The sequence below is a fragment of the Staurois parvus genome, unplaced genomic scaffold (assembly GCF_062004578.1).
Source record: "Staurois parvus isolate SC_StPar_1 unplaced genomic scaffold, SC_StPar_1.0 ptg001188l, whole genome shotgun sequence".
Lineage (NCBI taxonomy): Eukaryota > Metazoa > Chordata > Amphibia > Anura > Ranidae > Staurois > Staurois parvus.
The window spans coordinates 518,224-538,723 of NW_028318984.1; the positions used below are offsets into that span (position 1 = coordinate 518,224).

Sequence of the window (20,500 nt, forward strand, 5' to 3'; positions counted from 1 at the left end):
AGATCTATTGAAATCCCTGGAAGTAAAAATCACGCAGGAGGAAATAAAAATAGCATTAAAAAACACTAAGGTGGGGAAAAGTCCGGGCCCAGATGGATATACCGCGAGATATTATAAAAAATATAGTGAATTTCTTATACCCAAATTGAAAGACTATATGAATGCCCTAGGTGGAGAAATGGAGATTAGACAGGAATCCCTACAAGTCCATGTAACACTTATACATAAGGAAGGGAAAGACGCTACTCAATGTTCCAGTTATAGACCAATTGCACTGCTAAATATAGATACAAAGTTATATGCAAAGGTCCTAGCAAATAGAATGAAAGTTCTAATGCCAGAATGAATCCATGGAGATCAGGTGGGCTTTGTATCGGGGAGAGAGGGTAGAGTTAATGGAATCAGAACTATGTTATTGATTCAGAAATCTAGGAAGGGGAAAGCCCCGGTGGTGTTGCTATCTATCGATGCTGAAAAGGCTTTCGATAGAGTAAACTGGAGCTTTATGATGGATACCCTAGAAATCATGGGAGTAGGTGGTAGAATGAGGGAGTGGGTAGGAAAATTGTATAGAGCGCCCTCCGCGGTTATTTTGGTTAATGGGGAAAAATCTGACCCCATAGAAATGTCAAACGGGACAAGGCAGGGATGTCCATTGTCCCCATTGCTATATGTGTTATCATTGGAACCTTTACTGGAAACAATTAGGAAAAACGTAGACATAAAGGGAATACAGATAGGGGAAACTGAACACAAAGTGGCAGCTTTTGCTGATGACTTGTTGTTTTATGTGGGAAATCCTAGGATAACACTCCCGAACTTAATAAAAAGCTTAAAGGAGTATGGGAAATTATCAAATCTAAAAATCAACCCAACAAAAACTGAGATTTTAAATATAAATCTTCCGAATAGTGAGAAAGAAAAGATACAAAAATAATTCCCTTTCATTTGGAGAGATAAAGAGATAAAATATTTAGGGGTTAAACTTACTGCTTCATATACAAAATTGTATAAATTAAATTATATTGCTCTTCTAAATGAGATCAAAGAGGAAATGAAGAAATTGGGAGGAGGAAACCCCTCTTGGTTAGGACGTATAAACTTGATAAAAATGATAATAGTACCCAAAATCCTGTACAAATTTCAGATGATTCCAATTAGACGCCCAGAGGCCTTTTTTAAAGAAATTAAAAGGATGATAACAAGATTCATATGGAGAAATAAAAAACCTAGAATATCTAATGACCTGATGACTAGAAGTAAAGAGAGAGGGGGATTGGGAGTGCCAGACCTTAAAAGATATTATAACGCTGTAATCTTAACAAGAATTTATGACTGGACACATAATGGTGAAGGGAAAAGATGGGTTAAGATAGAGGATGATTTGAGTGGAGTGGATTTGAGTAGAAGTATATGGGCACCTACACAATATAGAGGTTTAAAAGACACCACAAGTATATATACACTGAATGTATTAAAGGTTTGGGATAATTTACATAAAAATATGAAATGGGATTTTAACTCACAATTAATGTCACTAAGGAATATGGAGTATTTTCCATCAGGTATAGAGGGGAGAATGGGAAAATGGATTAAAAAGGAAGATATCCAACTGAGAGATATTATGGATGGACACAAATTGAAAACACTGAAGGATTTAAAGAAAGGTGGAGGGGAATTTTTTAGTAAGATAGATGAGTGGAAATATCACCAATTAAAACATTTTGTAGAAGGCCTTCCGAAACCTATGAGAGGAAAAAAGGAGTGGAATTTGTTTGAGAGATTGTTGGAATCACGAGGAGATGGGAGACGGGGCACGGCAAAGATTTATAAGATTCTCACTGAATTAGTCATGAAAGTAAAACCAATCTATATAGAGAAATGGGAAAAAGATTTGGGGATAGAAATAGATGAGGATAAACAGAGGAAAATATATAGACTTACACATGAAAATGTCAGTATGAAAGAGGTGGAAGTAAATTATAAATGTTTAGTTAGGTGGCACATCACACCGACTGTTGAACACAAAATAGAGGTAGAAAGAACACAGGAGTGTTGGAGGGGGTGTGGAGGGATTGGTACGTGGTTCCATATGTGGTGGGAGTGTCCAAAGATACAAAGGTACTGGGAGAAAATGGTCAATTTAATAAGGAAAATTTCAGGGATAAAGATAGGACTAGATCCAGAAGTGTGCTTGTTACATAGTACAGATATACCAATGAATAAATATAAAGATTCGGGTATATGGTACTATATGAATGCAGCAAAGGGCCTAATACCTAAATTCTGGCATAGTCCAGAGGTGCCGGGAAAAAAGGATTGGGTAGAGAGAGTAAATCAGATCAGTAGGATGGAGAAGTTGTATTATAGCCAAGAAGATAAAATGGAGATCTACATTAGGAGATGGAGGCAATGGGAAGAATTTATACATCAAATGAATACATGTGAAGCAATGGAAAGTGATGAATGAAGTTTCTGTGTCTTTTTCTTTCTTTTGATCTTTAGGAAAGGATGAAAGAGAGAAACGCGAGTGGGAGGGTAGAGGGAGGGTGGGAAATAGGGGTAGAGGGAAGGGAAATAAGGGGGTCACTCCCACCATATGTGGTGGGAGTGTCCAAAGATACAAAGGTACTGGGAGAAAATGGTCAATTTAATAAGGAAAATTTCAGGGATAAAGATAGGACTAGATCCAGAAGTGTGCTTGTTACATAGTACAGATATACCAATGAATAAATATAAAGATTCGGGTATATGGTACTATATGAATGCAGCAAAGGGCCTAATACCTAAATTCTGGCATAGTCCAGAGGTGCCGGGAAAAAAGGATTGGGTAGAGAGAGTAAATCAGATCAGTAAGATGGAGAAGTTGTATTATAGCCAAGAAGATAAAATGGAGATCTACATTAGGAGATGGAGGCAATGGGAAGAATTTATACATCAAATGAATACATGTGAAGCAATGGAAAGTGATGAATGAAGTTTCTGTGTCTTTTTCTTTCTTTTGATCTTTAGGAAAGGATGAAAGAGAGAAACGCGAGTGGGAGGGTAGAGGGAGGGTGGGAAATAGGGGTAGAGGGAAGGGAAATAAGGGGGGGAAAATAGAAGGAGATAAGAATTTTATAAGATAGATGAGTGTTGAAGAAATATATTATCTTCTTTATTTATTTTTCTCTTTTTATATGTATTTATGAATATGAAAAATTAATAAATATTTGAATTAAAAAAAAAAAAAGGCACTATGGGCTGCAATCATTATGAAAGATCTGTTTGATTTTTTAAGGGTGGATCATACTTGGATAACTATTGTATACACTACCAAAACTTTATAAGGATCATTTTCATCCCTCGGACCTCCCCATTGTTTCAGGTTGTGACTATGGACAAGCCTCCTTAAGTAAAAACTAAGTGTTTGCATCAAGTACTGTGGCACAGCAAATCCCAGCATATTATGTCTGCATATTATGTTCCCATTGACTTTCACTGTCCACTCCTGATTGGCTCAGAGTGTGTGCCAAGAGGAGAAGTGTATTAAGGAGAAGGATCATGGGATGTGTAGTTGCATCAGATCTAAGTGGGATCGCTTTCTGTTGGAAAAGAAACTACAGTTCCCAGGGGTTTTTGCAGCCAGAGAGAGGGGGAGAGAAAACTTCTACAAAGCTGTCTGGGAAAACTAGAGGTGCTTGGTGCCAGACCAGAGAAAGAGACCAAAATGGGGACAGGGTGCAGAGTCTGAGCACTTGCATACTTGCATAGCTTGTTCCTCTGTGGCTGTGAAACATAGAGCGGCTTCACCCCTCTGCTTCCAGCTGCATCAGGGGCACAGAGTGGAACTACTGTTCCACCTACAGTTCTTCCAGAGACACAGAATGGATCACCAGCTTATCTCCCTGCGATCCAAAGACACAGAACCAAATGTGGGTCAGTGCTGGATGGGCAGAAGAGCCAAGCGAGTTAACCAGTGGTCATTGTCTCAGTGAATGAGGGGCCCCTCTACCACCAAGACCTACCACTAAAACACAGGAATTGTTGGGAGGGTTGTTAACCCATTCTTTACACCTATTAGCAGACAACGACACATTAGTCCACTAGTGTTTACCTCTACCACCCCTCCAAGAGTCATCCAGCCTAACCAGGTAACTTACAAAATCATTGATTTAACTCTGCAAGGCTTTCCCTTTTGACTCAATATCATTACACTTCCACTTTGAACTTGTTATATCTCTACAACTGACTTAAGTTTGCTTGATAAACCTCATATAGACCCTTCTGCTCTGATTATCTATTGACTCTAATCAGGCAAGGATCATTGAGAACTGTCATCCATGCACCACTGTGAGGACACTGCCATATATTGGTAACCATTTACCCATCCTCATAGGTCTTATCCCTCACATCCAGGGGCGGACTGACAACTCATGGGGCCCCCGGGCAATAGGGGATCATGGGGCCCCTGTGTCCTTGCCCAAACTCAAAAAAGCCTATGAAAAATGTACGAGAGGCATCTCATGGGTCCCCCTATTGACCCCGGGCCCTTGGGCAGTGCCCGAGTTTCCAAATGGTCAGTCCGCCCCTGCTCACATCTACACTTTTATAGGAAATTGGCTAATGGTTCATAGCACATTACGAAGTCCTGCCGGCAGACTTGAACATATGTGAGTCACTTAAAGGGAGCTTGATGGTGGCAAAGTCTAAAGGGGTCTTGCTACTATGCTTCAGCTGCCATCACTGCACCCTTTGTATCCCTCTTACAGTTTAAGCTGATTAGAGTAGTTGGTGAAAATCTGCCCTTAATAGACTGTCTTACAGTATTTAGCATAGTAGGTTTTCTAGAGTGTTAGGGGTATTGAACTCTTTGCACGCTTGCTGTGTTGTTGTATCTGTGTTCAAGCTGTCTGATGTTGAGTCACAACTTCACTTAATATGGTGTCATCTAATATCTTGTTAGGGGTGTGTCAGAGTGGTTAATACAATAACATTGGGTATCGTGGTCCCAGATTAGTCCCAGATGGTGTATTTGTTCTTCAGGCTCCTTCGGAGGTGCGCTACACCATGTTTTTGGACACATTACTTGTCCAGGAGACTCATAACAATACACTACTGGCGGCATGGGATGTGTGAGTATCTACACATCCATTGATCACCAGAGAGGTATAAGGGCAGCATTAGAGCTGATGGAAAAATTGGTTCCCACACTCATAGCTGTCACTGTTTGAGGAACTGTTTGCTATCATAATCTACAACTACTTTGTATACGATAATGTTTATTTACAGTGTTGTTATGTGGCGATGGGTTTCAATATCATCCCATAATTTGCTGGGGCATTTATGAACCAATCCAGTTAATTTTTTCCAATATGCTGTTCGCTGTACACTGTGGTGAGTGGTGGTGCAACATCAATGATGCCTTTGCATCATTAAAATTGAACCTTGGAGGTGTTTCGGATGCATACAGTGTTCTCTCTTGCTTAAGGTATGCTCCTTTGTGTATATCCCAACATCTGGGAAGTGTTCCCTATTCAAAAATTGTCACCTTCCAGTCTTCGTTTGTGATCCACATTATTGTATGCCCATGTAAACTGATTTATGTTGATGAAACCACGCAAAAAATTGAGAATAACTCAACATCAGTGTTCTATTTGACAGAGACAACCAAATCTAAATGTTTCCAGACATTTTATGGAACATGGGCATCATGATAATGAATTTAGACTTATGATCAATAATGAGAAGCTGAGACCAAAGAGAGGAGATGACTTGCTGGTGGGATAAGTTGGATTTGACATCACTTGTCAGGTATAGGCTTATACCCTTGTCATTGCTACACTCTAACAGGACATATGTGTGGGAGGTCATCCAATCTACCTTTGTGCCTTGTACAAACACTCAACAGTCAGGTGCTAAAGCTGAACTGCTTGGTAGATCTGCTGCTCTGTCAATGCATCACTGGGGATGTCCATTAATAACGTTTGCCCTAATTAGCCATTCTGTTCTTTATATCACTTGGCAACAATTACTGGATTCAAAACCAGGTACCTGCTCCCCCCTACCCCTGCAAAAGTGGCAAATGTGGCAGCAGGGGGGGAGGAGGCAGAAAATCAGAGCTTCCACTTTTGGGTGGAAAGCTGCTTTAAAGTAGTTGCAAACCCTTACATATACCCAGTGAAGTGACATGCCTCAGGTGGTACACAGAAATGAAACATATGAAACATATATCGTGACTGTTTATCTACAGCTGTCTTTCCCCTACATCCATTCAAAATGCAGAATTTACACAGTATATCTTAGCTCTGAAAAGCAGGAGGAGGAGAGCTGAAGTTACATCAGTGAGGAAAGCTCTGAGAGCTGATTGGAGAGAAGGGACACCCCCCCCTTCACACAGCACACAGGAACAGGGCTGAGGCTATCAATCACAGGCTGTGCCTGCCCCATCACCAGTTTGTCTCTTGGTGTCAGAAACACTCATCAGAAGTGACTCATGCATGTAGCAGAGGAATGAGGCAACAGACAGAAATGACACTTAGTGCTCTGGATTGAGACTAGCACACACTATAGAGGGATATGCTTTGTTCATATTTCAAGAACTTAAGTACTTAATAGTGGGTGGAATGGGGAAAGATGGGGGGAGGTCTATGGCAGATGATAAGACGGTTCCCATGTTACAAACAACCAGTGGAATTGGTACCATTTGTATGAAAATAAAAAATATGCAAAATACGTGTGCGCAAGGTGTCAATGGATTAAATTGTTTGTTCACCAATGCCAGAAGTCTGCCAAGCAAAATAGGTGAGTTGGAAGCTTTGTTGCATGAACAGAATATGATTTAATTGGTATTGCTGAATCTTGGCTTCATTCTTCACATGACTGGGCCATTAATATTCCTGGCTATGTTCTCTTTCGGAGAAACAGGGTAAATAGGAAAGGTGGTGGTGTCTGTCTCTATGTGAGAAGTGATCTCAGAGCGAGTGTGAAAGAGGACCTAGTTGATGGAGAGTGTGATGAGGCTGAAGCATTATGGGTAGAACTGCACATAGGGGTACGTACTACAAAGGAAATCACTGGAGTTTGTTATAGGTCTTCCAGTGTTAATAAGGAGGTAGAGACTCAGCTCCTTGCACAGATCAAAAGGGCTGCAAGGGCTGGGACAGTGATAATAATGGGGGATTTTAACTACTCAGAAATTGACTGACGTAATGGTACTGCAGGAACAGTTAAAGGGCAAACATTTTTAAACCTACTACAGGACAATTTTATGGTACAGCTTATAGAGGCCCCTACTAGGAATGATGCTTTGCTGGACTTGGTAATCTCAAACCATGCAGGTCTTATTACGAATGTCCATATAAAAGAACATCTGGGTAGCAGTGACCATAACATGATTTCATTTATTGTTAGCTGTAAACAGCAAGCCCATATGGGAAAAATAAAAACACTCAATTTTAAGAGAGCTAATTTCCAAGGCTGAGAGCTGCTCTCCAAGACTTAGACTGGGAGGGAATATTGGCATCAATGAACACAACACAGAAATGGGAGTTCTTCAAAAAGACTATGTGAACACACTGCAAAACATATTCCCATGTGCAACAAAGGCTAAAAATCAAACCTATGTGGCTTACAGCCAAAGTTAAAAAAGCTATAGTTAATAAGAAAAGAGCTTTTATTAAATATAAAAATGAAGGAACACTATAATCATTTAAACATTACAAAGAATATAACAGAATATGCAAATAGGAAATAAAGGCCGCAATAATTGAAAACGAATGATAGATTGCAAAAGATAGCAGAACCAACCCCAAAAGATTCTTCAAATATATTAATAGTAAAAAGGTCCGGTCCGAGCATGTAGGCCCTATACAAATATTCTAGAGTGGGAGACTGGGGAGAAAGAGAAGGCAAATTTATTAAATACCTTCTTCAGCTCTGTATACAAAGGAGCATGGGGGAGCTCTTGTCCATAATGGGCATGGTATTGACAAAGCCCCAGATGATCCACATTGGCTCACAATTGATATGATCCAAAAATATTTAGACACAATAAAGGTGAATAAAGCACCTGGACTGGATGGCATACACCCTCGGGTCTTTCAAGAATTGAGCTCTGTCATTTCTAAGCCATTGTTTCTAATTTTTAGGGACTTTTTAATGACTGGCATAGTACCACTGGATTGGCATAAGGCCAATGCGGTGTCAATATATAAAAAGGGGTCAAAATGTTTACGAAATAATTATAGACCTGTTAGTTTAACTTCTATAGTTGGGAAGATACTGGAGAGTTTAATAAAAGACCACATAGATGAGTTCTTGCTGTAAAAAAAAATATTTTAAGCAACAGACAGCATGGATTCATGAAAGAGAGAAGTTGTCAAACAAATCTGATTTCTTTTTATAAGGTGAGCAAAACCTTGGACAGAGGGGTGGTGGTGGACGTGATATACTTGGACAGAGGGGTGGTGGTGGACGTGGTATACTTGGACAGAGGGGTGGCGGTGGACGTGGTATACTTGGACAGAGGGGTGACGGTGGACGTGGTATACTTGGACAGAGGGGTGGTGGTGGACGTGGTATACTTGGACAGAGGGGTGGTGGTGGACGTGGTATACTTGGACAGAGGGGTGGCGGTGGACGTGGTATACTTGGACAGAGGGATGGCAGTGGACGTGGTATACTTGGACAGAGGGATGGTGGTGGACGTGGTATACTTGGACAGAGGGGTGGTGGTGGACGTGGTATACTTGGACAGAGGGGTGGCGGTGGATGTGGTATACTTGGACAGAGGGGTGGCGGTGGACGTGGTATACTTGGACAGAGGGATGGTAGTGGATGTGGTATACTTGGACAGAGGGATGGTGGTGGACGTGGTATACTTGGACAGAGGGGTGGCGGTGGACGTGGTATACTTACACAGAGGGATGGTGGTGGACGTGGTATACTTGGATTTTGCAAACGCGTTTGACACAGTTCCCCACACACGGCTAATGTATAAGGTTAAGTCTACCAGCTTGGAAAAATCTGTATGTAAATGGATAGAAAACTGGCTAAAAGATGGTATTGAGAGAGTAGTGGTTAATGATTCATACTCTGAATGGTCTGGGGTTGTCAGGGGTGTACCCCAAGGTTCAGTGTTGGGACCCTTACTTTTGAATATGTTTATAAACAATATAGGGTCTGGGATTGAAAATACCATTTCAGTCTTTGCAGATGACACCAAGCTGTGCAGTGGAATAACGTCCTTACAGGATGTCTTCAACTTACAAGCTGACCTCAATGCTCTGTTTAATTGGGCAACTATGTGGCAACTGAGGTTTAATGTTGATAAATGTAAGGTTATGCACTTGGGGGCTAAGAATATGCATGCATCATACATACTAGGGGGGGTACAACTGGGGGAATCAATGGTGGAGAAGGATCTGGGAGTTCTGGTAGATCACAAGCTTAATAATGGCATGCAATGCCAAGCTGCGGTTTCTAAAGTGAGCAAAATCCTCTCTTGTATTAAAAGAGGTATAGACTCCAAAGAGAGATATCATATTACCTCGGTACAAATCATTAGTAAGACCTCATCTGGAATATGTAGTTCAATTTTGGGCACCAATTCACAAAAAGAACATTGGGGAACTGGAGAAAGTACAGAGAAGGGCAACCAAACTGATAAGAGGCATGGAGGAGATCAGCTATGAGGAAAGATTAGAGGAACTGAATTTATTCTCTCTTGAGAAGAGGAGATTAAGGGGGGATATGATCAACATGTATAAATACATCAGTGGTTCATATAGTGAACATGGTGTAGAGCTATTCACCCTGAGGTCATCACAGAGGAGAAGAAGGGAACTGTTTATGTCTGGAGGAAAAGAAATGTAATCTCCAAACACAGAAATGTTTCTTCACAGTAAGAGCTGTGAAAATGTCAAATAGACTCCCTCAAGAGTTGGTTCTGACCAGCTCAGTGGATTGCTTTAAAAATGCCTGGATTCTTTTTTGGATACACAGAATATAACTGGTTACTATTTATAGGTAAAGTTGATCCAGGGAATATCGGATTGCCTCTTGGGGGATCAGGAAGGAAGTTCCATCGTGCTATGCTGGGTTTTTAGCCTTCCTCTGTATCAACTGTGGGTATAGGATTATAGTTCTCTTTTTATGGTTGAACTGGATGGACTTTTGTCTTTTTTCAGTCAGACTAACTTTGTAACTATGTCTGAGCTTTACAACCACTTTAAGGTTCCCAAAGAAAACATTTAACCAAACTTTAAAGGTCAGAAGAAATGAGGTTTGACCGTAGATTGCGGAAGAATTTTTGTAATATTAGAGTGCTGAAAATATGGCACTCCCCAGGTAGGTTGAACTGGATGGACATATGTCTTTTGTTAACTTTACCAACTATGTGATAAATTGGGCCCTCAATAATATGTTACGGTCATCATGCTTTATGCTAATTTAGTGACAACTTTCCTGCAGTGGAAGACCTCTTATGTCAAGGAAGCTGTTTTCATATTGCTCATGTACTGTACATGCAGCAGTCACAACAGCATGTATATTTCTACTTCACATCACTGCCTACTAATTCTGACATCACTGCTACCCCTACTTAAGCACCTCAGAGCAATGAAGGTCTATCACACACTTCTCTTGTGGCATGACGTCATGTGATTTTATTATCACATGGCCAAAACAGGAAGTGGGGATAGGTTGTTCCCATTCTCTTCTATGTGCATCAGTCAGATATCACCATTGAGTGCTGAAACAAGCATTCCATCACCTGACTCTGGGACATAAGGTGGTTCTGCCTTTTTCCTAATGTGCTACATTTTGATCCCCAAGTAAAGAGTTACTAAACCCACAACAGTAAAATCAGCTTGTATATGCAGTAAAGCATGCTTGTTAAACTCACTGTAGAACCTAAGGGGTTAATCCTCTGCATTGTGTAAAAAGGCTGTTTGATCCTGTCTTCTCTGATCCTCCCATTTTTCAAGCAACCATCTCTTAACTCCTGATAAGACAGACTGAACCGTAGGTATTTGCACATGCTCAGTTTGGTGTGTATTGCCATGGAGGTTTTTTTCTTGGGAGAGTGCATGTGATTAGCACCGGGCCAATCAGCACTGGTCAGACAAAGGTCAGGGGTTTTGTATCCTCCTAGAGGAGAAAGAAAACTCCTCCTACAAACTTTAGCTAGTGCTTGGTTGAACACTGATAGAAGACACAAGATTGCTCTACCTTCTGATGAGAAAAGATATTTAGCAGTTTATATTTACTAAAATAATTGCACTTCCATGTTCTGTGTACTGTGGGAGACCAGATATAGTGAATGCAAGGCCTGGGTTTAGTAAAACTTTAAGGATGCCATCCATGCAAATCTTTTATCCTGATATAGTTGCACATAGACCGTTAATTTTTGTAAGAAATTAAATGACTAGCATTGCACTTTTCCATAATATAATCCAGCGCTGTACACATTATCTGCTGTTATATATAAATATCAGAGTTGGCCTGTTTTGCTAAACGTTTATAGCTTATTGGTATATTGGTATATGGAAACAAGTACCTGAAATAAATAAATACCGGTACATTTTTCCCATAACCCAGACTGGCTGTTTGAGGAGTTGAAGATTACAGTGGAACTAAAGGCAAAACCTGTTTTTCTATTTTGGATAGAGTAAGAGGGGTTATAACCCCTGTCAGTTTTATTTTTGTCATCTGTATCCCAATGGGGAGTCTTCCCTTCACTTCCTTACCCACAGCAAAAATAGGAAGTGAAAGGAAACTCCTCCAAAATGAGGGAATCCTTGGTTATCACCTGGTTCCCCAGAACTGGTATAAAATTATTTGCCTGGCAACTGTATACTTATATCTATCTTTTGTCAGATTCTTAAATATTTTAGATCTACTGTAATCTTCATTAATCACTCTAGATGTAGTCATGGTCATATAATTGTTAGGTTTTTTGAAAAATTCTTCAATTGCATATAATATATTGTGATAAACAATTCTATTAGATTATTATAGAAAGAAATACACATTGAAAACAATGTAGCTGCTGAGATAACATGATTTTATTTTTGTGATTTGCTTCTAATTCTACTAATTCTAGAGGTTATACAGGAAGAAGAATAACGAACAGTAGATTAATACAGAGATTTCATTATCGATCAGGTTTACTGCTGCTTATCTCTTCCTTGCCTAAAGTAATAAGAAGATGACTGGTCCTGACTTCCCTGTTGACTTCCGCTGCTGCCCTGAGTCTGCTGACCTCCAGCCTGGTTCTGTCGGCTGCCGCTGCTGCTGCTGCTACTGCAGGAGCTTCCACCTACTTGTTGAGATCCACCAGTTTGCTGGCCACTGGTCTGGCTTTGCTTACCACTGGTTTGGGTTTGCCCACTGGCCTGATTCTGCTGACCACTGGTTTGGGTTTGTCCACTGGTCTGATTCTGCTGACCACTGGTTTGGGTTTGCCCACTGGCCTGACTCTGCTTACCACTGGTTTGGGTTTGCCCACTGGTCTGATTCTGCTGACCACTGGTTTGGGTTTGCCCACTAGTCTGATTCTGACCACTGGTTTGGGTTTGCCCGCTGGTCTGGCTTTGCTGACCACTTGTTTGGCTAATGCTCTGCTTACCACTGGTCAGGCTACTGCTCTGCTGACCACTGGCTTGGGTTTGACCACTGGTCTGGCCACTGCTCTGCTTACCACTGGTTTGGGTTTGACCACTGGTCTGGCTACTGTTCTGCTGACCACTGGTTTGGGTTTGACCACTGGCCTTGCCACTGGTCTGCTGGCTGCTGGTTTGAGTTTGACCGCTGGTTTGGCCACTGCTCTGCTGGCTGCTGGTTTGAGTTTGACCGCTGGTCTGGCCACTGCTCTGCTGGCTGCTGGTTCTGGTTTGACCACTGGTCTGGCCACTGGTCTGCTGGCTGCTGGTTTGAGTTTGACCACTGGTCTGGCCACTGCTCTGCTGGCTGCTGGTTCGGGTTTGACCGCTGGTCTGGCCACTGGTCTGCTGGCTGCTGGTTTGAGTTTGACCACTGGTCTGGCCACTGCTCTGCTGGCTGCTGGTTTGAGTTTGACCGCTGGTCTGGCCACTGCTCTGCTGGCTGCTGGTTTGGGTTTGACCACAGGTCTTGTTGCTCTGCTGGCTGCCGGTTTGAGTTTGACCGCTGGCACCACTCTGCTGAGCACTGGCCTGGCTTTGTTGATTGCTGCTCTGGTCTTGGCCTGCATCACTCCATCCTGCCTATAAAGCACATAAAAAACAATATCAGCAAGTAAACAGAATAAATGTTTTTATGTACAGAACATCTAAAGTTTTTTCTATTTATTTATAACTGCAACTGCAGATAGTGTCAATTTATCTGCATGACCTAATTGCTTTAGTGGACAACATGCATTATTCTGGAAAAACATGAAAAAAGAAAAGGAAGCATTGAAGATTTCCCTTCTATCTATTGCGTTCTCTATGAGGTCACACATTTTAACAAAACATATACTGTAAGTAATTACCACAATATGGTTTAAAAACACAACTTTCCATTGAAATCAATATCTTGCTCATATGCAGTATGTAATAAATCATAATTTAATTAACAGAACTTACTCCAGTCTGCTTGTTGCTAGAGAGCTGTTGACAAAATTTGTAAAAATAAGATTAATGTTAGAATACATAAACTGCTTTGACAATTTAGTCAATCTTATAATACAAGTCATATGCAATGCCTTATGCATTCTTTATGTCATGATAACTGCAATAAAGAAACACTGAACACCAGAAAAACTTCTCTTTCCTGGTTAACAATATGAATATTAGTAAATATTTTCTCATGAAGCAGCAGCTCGAAGCCAGCTGCCATATAACATTGTCTCAGTAGTGTCATAATGGGGGTTCGGATCACACCTGGATGACACCTGCCAGAGAGGTGACACCATCATGTACAAACCTCCCAACAGTCCCAGATTGGGTGGGACTTTCATGCATTTTATTTATTTCAGGTACTTCTATAGTGCCATCAATTGACGCAGCACTTTACATATATATTGTACATTCACATCAGTCCCTAACCCTCAAGGGGTGTACAAACTAACGTCCTTAACTCACATTCATACATACACATACTAGGGCCAATTTAGACAGGAGCCAATTAACCTACCAGCATGTCTTTGGAGTGTAGAAGGAAACTGGAGTACCCGGAGGAAACCCACGCAGTCAGAGAGAGAACATGTAAACTCCAGGCAGGTGGTGCCGTGGTTGGGATTCAAACCAGCAACCCTAGTACTGCCAGGTGGAAGTGCTAACCATTTAGCCACTGTGCTGCCCTTGGACCCAGTGAACATCCAGCACAGCAAGGGATTGGTGGGCAATTTGGAGGGGTGTGCAGCCACAATGAGATAGAGTACAGCTGTCAAATCCAACCTGTGATGTCGGGGATAGGTGGGATTGTTAAGCATTTCAGTAGCTCTGCAACAACCAGTGCATAGGGAAACAACTGGCATTTACACATTGCTGGCCAAGGAAGGTGGCGGGACAAGTGCAGCTTGTTCAAAGGCAGAAAGGGGGGGGGGGGGGTTACGGGGTGAGCTGCACTGTGATCCCTATCTTCTACCTGGTTGTGGAGTTTGGGAACTCTAAATGAGTATGCACATGAAAAGGGAGCTGTGGCTGTGCTAGGTAGTAGAGCCAGCTACGGAAAGGTGCCTTTAGGAAGGTAATCATGTGGAGGATGGTGGAGCTTTGGGGAAGGGGGGGGGGGTGAGGACAGAGGAGAGGGGGTTGTGTTGGGGGGGTAGTGTAGAGATTATAGCTGAGGAGAGGTGATGGGTGGATCTGTACCTAGTGCTCTCTAGTGCGAAACTAGCCTGCTCAGCACCCTGCGGGGCACTGAGGAAGGCTAAACAGGCGGGATTCCGATGTGCTTGCCTGCCCACTGTCTACTGCTCTATCCTGCTGTCACTCTGCAGCGACAGGACAGAGCACTGTGGGTGTTATATGGGAAAAACATTATTGGGGGGGTTGACACCATATTTTACCACACCAGGTGACTCCAACCCTAGCAGCGCCACTGCACCTTCTCTACTTTGCAATTACATTTTAGGTGGTAGTACATCCTGTGTCTTTTATCTTTGAGTTCTTAACCAATATCAGTTATATAAAAATGCTAAAAAAAAAACTAATGCTTGCAGTACAATTGTTCAGGGAAGTTAAAACAAATGAGCTAAGGTTTTCTAATGGTCTCTTTGATCCTTCTTCCTTGTCTATTGCCCAAGAGTAAAAGTTTCACAAACATTACATCACATTTAAAATTAGAAAAGAGGGATAGATTTGATTGTTACAGAGTACTGTACTGTTTTGCTAAACGTGCCATTATTATTAGAAATGATGTTAGAAATAGAGGTAAAAAAGAAAGCCAGCCACAATAGTTCAGCCATTTTATCATTCAGCTGCTATATTAAGGCCATGTACTGTTGTATTGTCAAAGATATTCAACACAAATGGATCCTTAAAGCACACATAAACCGAAAAACAAATATATATTACAGCTTAGCAGTCCCTAGATGTGGTGGCTGCATTATTTTTGCTTTAGTTCCACTTGATGATCCTGCCAGTGACAAACTCCCTGTCCTAGGTTGAAAGTGCTTACATCTGCACTGTAGATAAGGAGGAGCATCATTGTCATCTTAGGCTGCTCTTCTGAATCAGACTACAAACACCTCCCCCTCTCATTATCTCCATAGCATAGAATGGAGGTGTTCTGCAGTGAACAAAAAATAGCTGAAATGACTGAAACCATGGTTTGACATTTTTGTTTACTGAGAGGAAGTCAAAAGGGCAATAGATTTGCTGACAGGATCAACAAGTAATGATTTTAACTTTCAGAAAGTCTACTTAGCCTGAAAAAAGAAAATAAATTCAGCCACCAATCTAAGGACTGGTAAGCTGCAATATATTACATAACTGCTTACGGAGCTTTAACCTTTTCCAGTGCTTTCATATCTCCATTGTCTCTACATGAATTCTGAACTAAGGCTATTACACTGACTGTCATATACCCTAAAAATATTCAAACATATTAAAAATCCCAATTAAATGACTACAATGTTCTTACCTTCTTGGATGAGTTTGGTGCTAGAAGTAAAAACAACAAGAAATTAATGTTTGAAATGAAAATACTAGTCTTAATATATGAAACATGTTGTGATGTATTTAAATGTATTTAAAAAAAGACAAATATAAACTGACTGGTTGCTAAGGGCCACAAGAACACATTTCCTGTGAGCAAAATCATGCACAGGGCCAATTTTTGTCAATTCAGTGTTCCTACCTCCTTCCATTGTGGTGGATAAGGTTTATGGATTCCTTCTAAGGATCGAGAAAGTAAAACCTGTAGATAAATCAGGAAAATGTCACTAAAGTTAAAATACAGCAGTGCGCACATGATGAAACTCTTTAGGCTGTAGACACATGAATTCTTTAGCCCACACTTCCTTTGTTAAACTTGTATTTTCTTTGAAAAGCAAAGTAGAATATGCACAGCAATGGAGCACAAAGAACACTTCCAAACAGACAAATAGACACCCTGTCCCCGTGATACCAGACTTTTTCTCTGATTCTTTTGTTTCCATTCAGCCCAAAGTTACTGGAGGATCAGGATTTGTCTGCTTATAAAATTGTTGAGTTTTATGTAGAAATGCTATGAGTCATTTTCTTGCCCATTATAGAGCAAAAATTTGAAAGAGAAAAGAAGAGAAAAGAAGCTCCTTTGGATTTTGGAAAGCATGGCGCAAGAGTTGGAACCTCTTAACTATTAACACATAAAACATAATAAAATCTCAAACTTTAGCACACTGCAGAACAGTGCCCTTTAATTTATGGGTACCTCCCTGGAATTAGAAATAATTCTTGACCTAATTTATTTTTAGGGTGTGAAAAACAGATACCAGTGGTAATTTACAATAATTATACTGAAATCTGAACAGGAGAAGTAAGTCGAAGAATAGAAGTTCGAATCTGTTTGGTTATATACACACAGACAGTTCTTATTTCAAAGATTTGATAAAAAGAGAGCACAGGATGTGAGAATGTGCCTCATATATTCCATTTAAATCAGTTATTGACAGCAATAAGTGGAGTAAGTACTCATTGTGACTGGAGACTATTTATTACAAACAAATGTTGATTTATTGTATAGTTAGATTAAAGAAGTATTATTCACCCCAAACAACAATGTATTATATTGCAGTTTCCCAGTTTTTAGAAGTGGCAGCTTTGTTTTATTTTTTAGGCTTTTTGCATTTGTTTTCACCTGGTTCCTACCAGTATGTTTGTTAATTTTCATCTGCCACCAGAAATGAACACTGAGAGCAGTGCTTCCAATGGTCAGAATTTATTTATGTATGTATGTAAAACCTTTATCCAATAAGGAATATAAAAAACTATTGCTGCAACTGCTTAACAAAAGTAAGATGGAGTTTGCCTTTAATTTGTTTGTCAAGCTCACCTAAATCTGCTAATGCATCCAATTACTTCCAATTTGGACTTTGATTAGGCTGTATAGTCAGGACAAGATTTTTGTAAAATTGTATGAAAGGCTTGAAAGCACAGCAAAAAACATGAAAAGTCTAAATATGGCGAATCAACCAATATTAGCATTTAATGAATTGACCCAATATTCTCAGTTCTTGATGCATGTGAATTTTTTTTTCTCCTCATTTGGTCATAAGTAACATGTAGATACATGACAGCACCACCATACGATTGATATCATTCATATGATAGGGCCCCCATATGATTGATATCATACATATGACAGGACCACCAAATGATTGGTATCTTCCATATGACAGGACCACCATATTATTGGTATTATCCATATGACAGGACCACTAAATTATTGGTATTATCCATATGACAGGACCACCATATGATTGGTATTATCCATATGGCAGGACCACCATATTATTGGTATTATCCATATGACAGGACCACCATTTGATTGGTATTATCCATATGACAGGACTACCATATGATTGGTATTATCCATATGACAGGACCACCATATTATTGGTATTATCCATATGACAGGACCACTAAATTATTGGTATTATCCATATGACAGGACCACCATATGATTGGTATTATCCATATGTCAGGAACACTAAATTATTGGTATTATCCATATGACAGGACCACCATATGATTGGTATTATCCATATGACAGGACCACTAAATGATTGGAATTATCCATATGACAGGACTACCATATGATTGATATCATCCATATGACAGGACCACCATATAACTGGTATCTTCCATATGCCACGACAACCATATGTTTGATATCCATATAACAGGACCACCGCATGATGGATATCATCCATATGATGGGATCACCATATGATTGATAGCATCCATATGACAGGGCCACCAATGTCTTCACTTTTCCAGCAAAATATTACTTACCAGTCTTGAAATTTGTATGCCAAGCAGCCTGAAACATCTTACAAAATAAAATCTGCTACAAAAACACTTTTCTGCCAGATCACATGTTGAAAAATCACCTCACCCTCAAGATTCTGGAGAAATTTAAAGGGTGCCTGCAAATTGTGCAGATCTTTAAAGGGTGCCTTGTCTGAAAAAAAGGTTGAAAACACTGGTCTAGCTTGCCACTGGTTTATACAGACTTGGAATGGAACATTCTCATGTAATTGGGTGGCTTGCTCTTCTTCTACAGTCTGGGAATCTGTGTTCTCATGCATTTTTATGAATTTATATGTGATTTTAATAATTGCTGTCTAATTATGTTTTCGACTTAACAAAGAGAAAGCCATAAACTGCAAGCTGGCTGAAAAATCCCTACGTTTTTACTAGCATTTGTAAGCTAGTGCTTCCTAGTTTATTGGCTGATGTTGCGGTTTTTGAAGTGCTGGGATTAGTAAGGCTTTGCTTGTTAAATAGTTTACACCCCTCATGAAATCATTACTGTCAACACAGGTATGGGCTAGGATGGAGTTGTTGTTTTTTTTTAATAGACATGTAATTCAATTTGTTATTTTGTGAATTACACCTCAAGCAATAAAATAAAACAGAAACCTCCAATAAATATATATAAAACTGTAACAACTTACGTAATAAATATATATATCCAGTATATATCCTACATACATATATATATACATACATACAAATATGTATTATAAAGTGTGTGTGTGTGTATGTATATATATATATATATATATATATATATATATATATATATATATATATATAAAAAGGTATATAAATATAAACATATATAAATCATATTATTCATATAGAATATATATTTTAATGTTAGTTCTATGTGTATATAGTTGCATGCAGAATCAAATATGTAAAATAGCTATTGCTCCAATATGCTAGAAAGCCCTGTTCAGCATAAGCATTGATAAAATGCATTTGGTTGAGCATCATCTGAAAAGTTGATGAGTTCATAGGAAAGGCCACTTACCCTGTGCAGGTACCAATCGAGTTTGAAATTCAGGTGTCTGTAGCCATCTATTTATACTGCTAAAGTAGGTGGTGTACAAAGCACCTAAACACTATGGAATCCAACCCAGCAAAGGCGTGTTCTGTGAAATTATACTGACATAAATATTACAGTGATGTACAGAACTCATAAAGAATAATTGCTCAGCAAACACTGAACAGTTGAAGTTAAGTGCAGATTAATAATTGTCACTTCACTTGTCGTAGAATGGCTATGATTATGTCAATTTTGTGGGAGGATTTCTGTAATAACAGACATGTGAGTGACATGAAATTCTAATAATGTAACCAACCAACTACTGGAAGTCATGCTTAATAAAAAAAAAAGTAATGACCATAAATACAAGTATGTAAACCAAAACATAGACCTGTCAAAGCATACATAAATTAATATAACATATATTCAATGATATTGCATGTGACGTAAACTGATCCTTATTTTTAATTTTTAGACAAGATAAATGCACACATACTCATAAAGACGCATATAGACATATAGCCATAAAAAGGACACATGTATTTATTTTTATCTATCTATCTATCTATCTATCTATCTATCTATCTATCTATCTATCTATCCTGTATCTATATATCTATATGTACATCTTTCTCTCTCTCTCTCTCTCTATTTTCTATCTACACTCAAAGTGACAGCGCAGCGGGTGTATAATATCAGAATTTGCTATTTTTAATATTACCAGTGAGGATTATATAGATTCTTCTACACATTATTTATATTTCTATGTTCTTATTCTTAAGTATACAGGGCTGAGAAAAAATGAATATCCCCAATAAATCCCCAATATTGTGCTCTTCACTCTCATTCCTACACATTTTGCCTGTGCAATCGGTTGAATTAAAGTGAAGCTAAATTCTGGTTTAAAAGGAAAGCATTCTATCCAAGTATGTATTTTAACTCCCAAAAGTACCATCTATTGCTCTCAGCCTCCTCCAAATTTCTTTGTTTTTGCTGCTTTGATCACAACGTTGTA

General features: G+C 39.6%; 1 protein-coding gene across 1 annotated transcript; it reads right to left on the minus strand.

Moving 5' to 3' along the window:
- Positions 1 to 12,025: 12,025 nt before the first annotated feature.
- On the minus strand, positions 12,026 to 19,512 carry LOC149438503 (uncharacterized). The gene is made up of 5 exons (XM_089659776.1): positions 19,471 to 19,512; positions 16,306 to 16,365; positions 16,090 to 16,109; positions 13,587 to 13,610; positions 12,026 to 13,226 (listed from the first exon to the last, which is right to left on the minus strand). The coding sequence occupies exon 5, from the start codon at positions 13,211 to 13,213 to the stop codon at positions 12,617 to 12,619; it is 597 nt and encodes a 198-aa protein (XP_089515902.1). The 5' UTR covers positions 13,214 to 13,226; positions 13,587 to 13,610; positions 16,090 to 16,109; positions 16,306 to 16,365; positions 19,471 to 19,512; the 3' UTR covers positions 12,026 to 12,616.
- Positions 19,513 to 20,500: the final 988 nt, after the last annotated feature.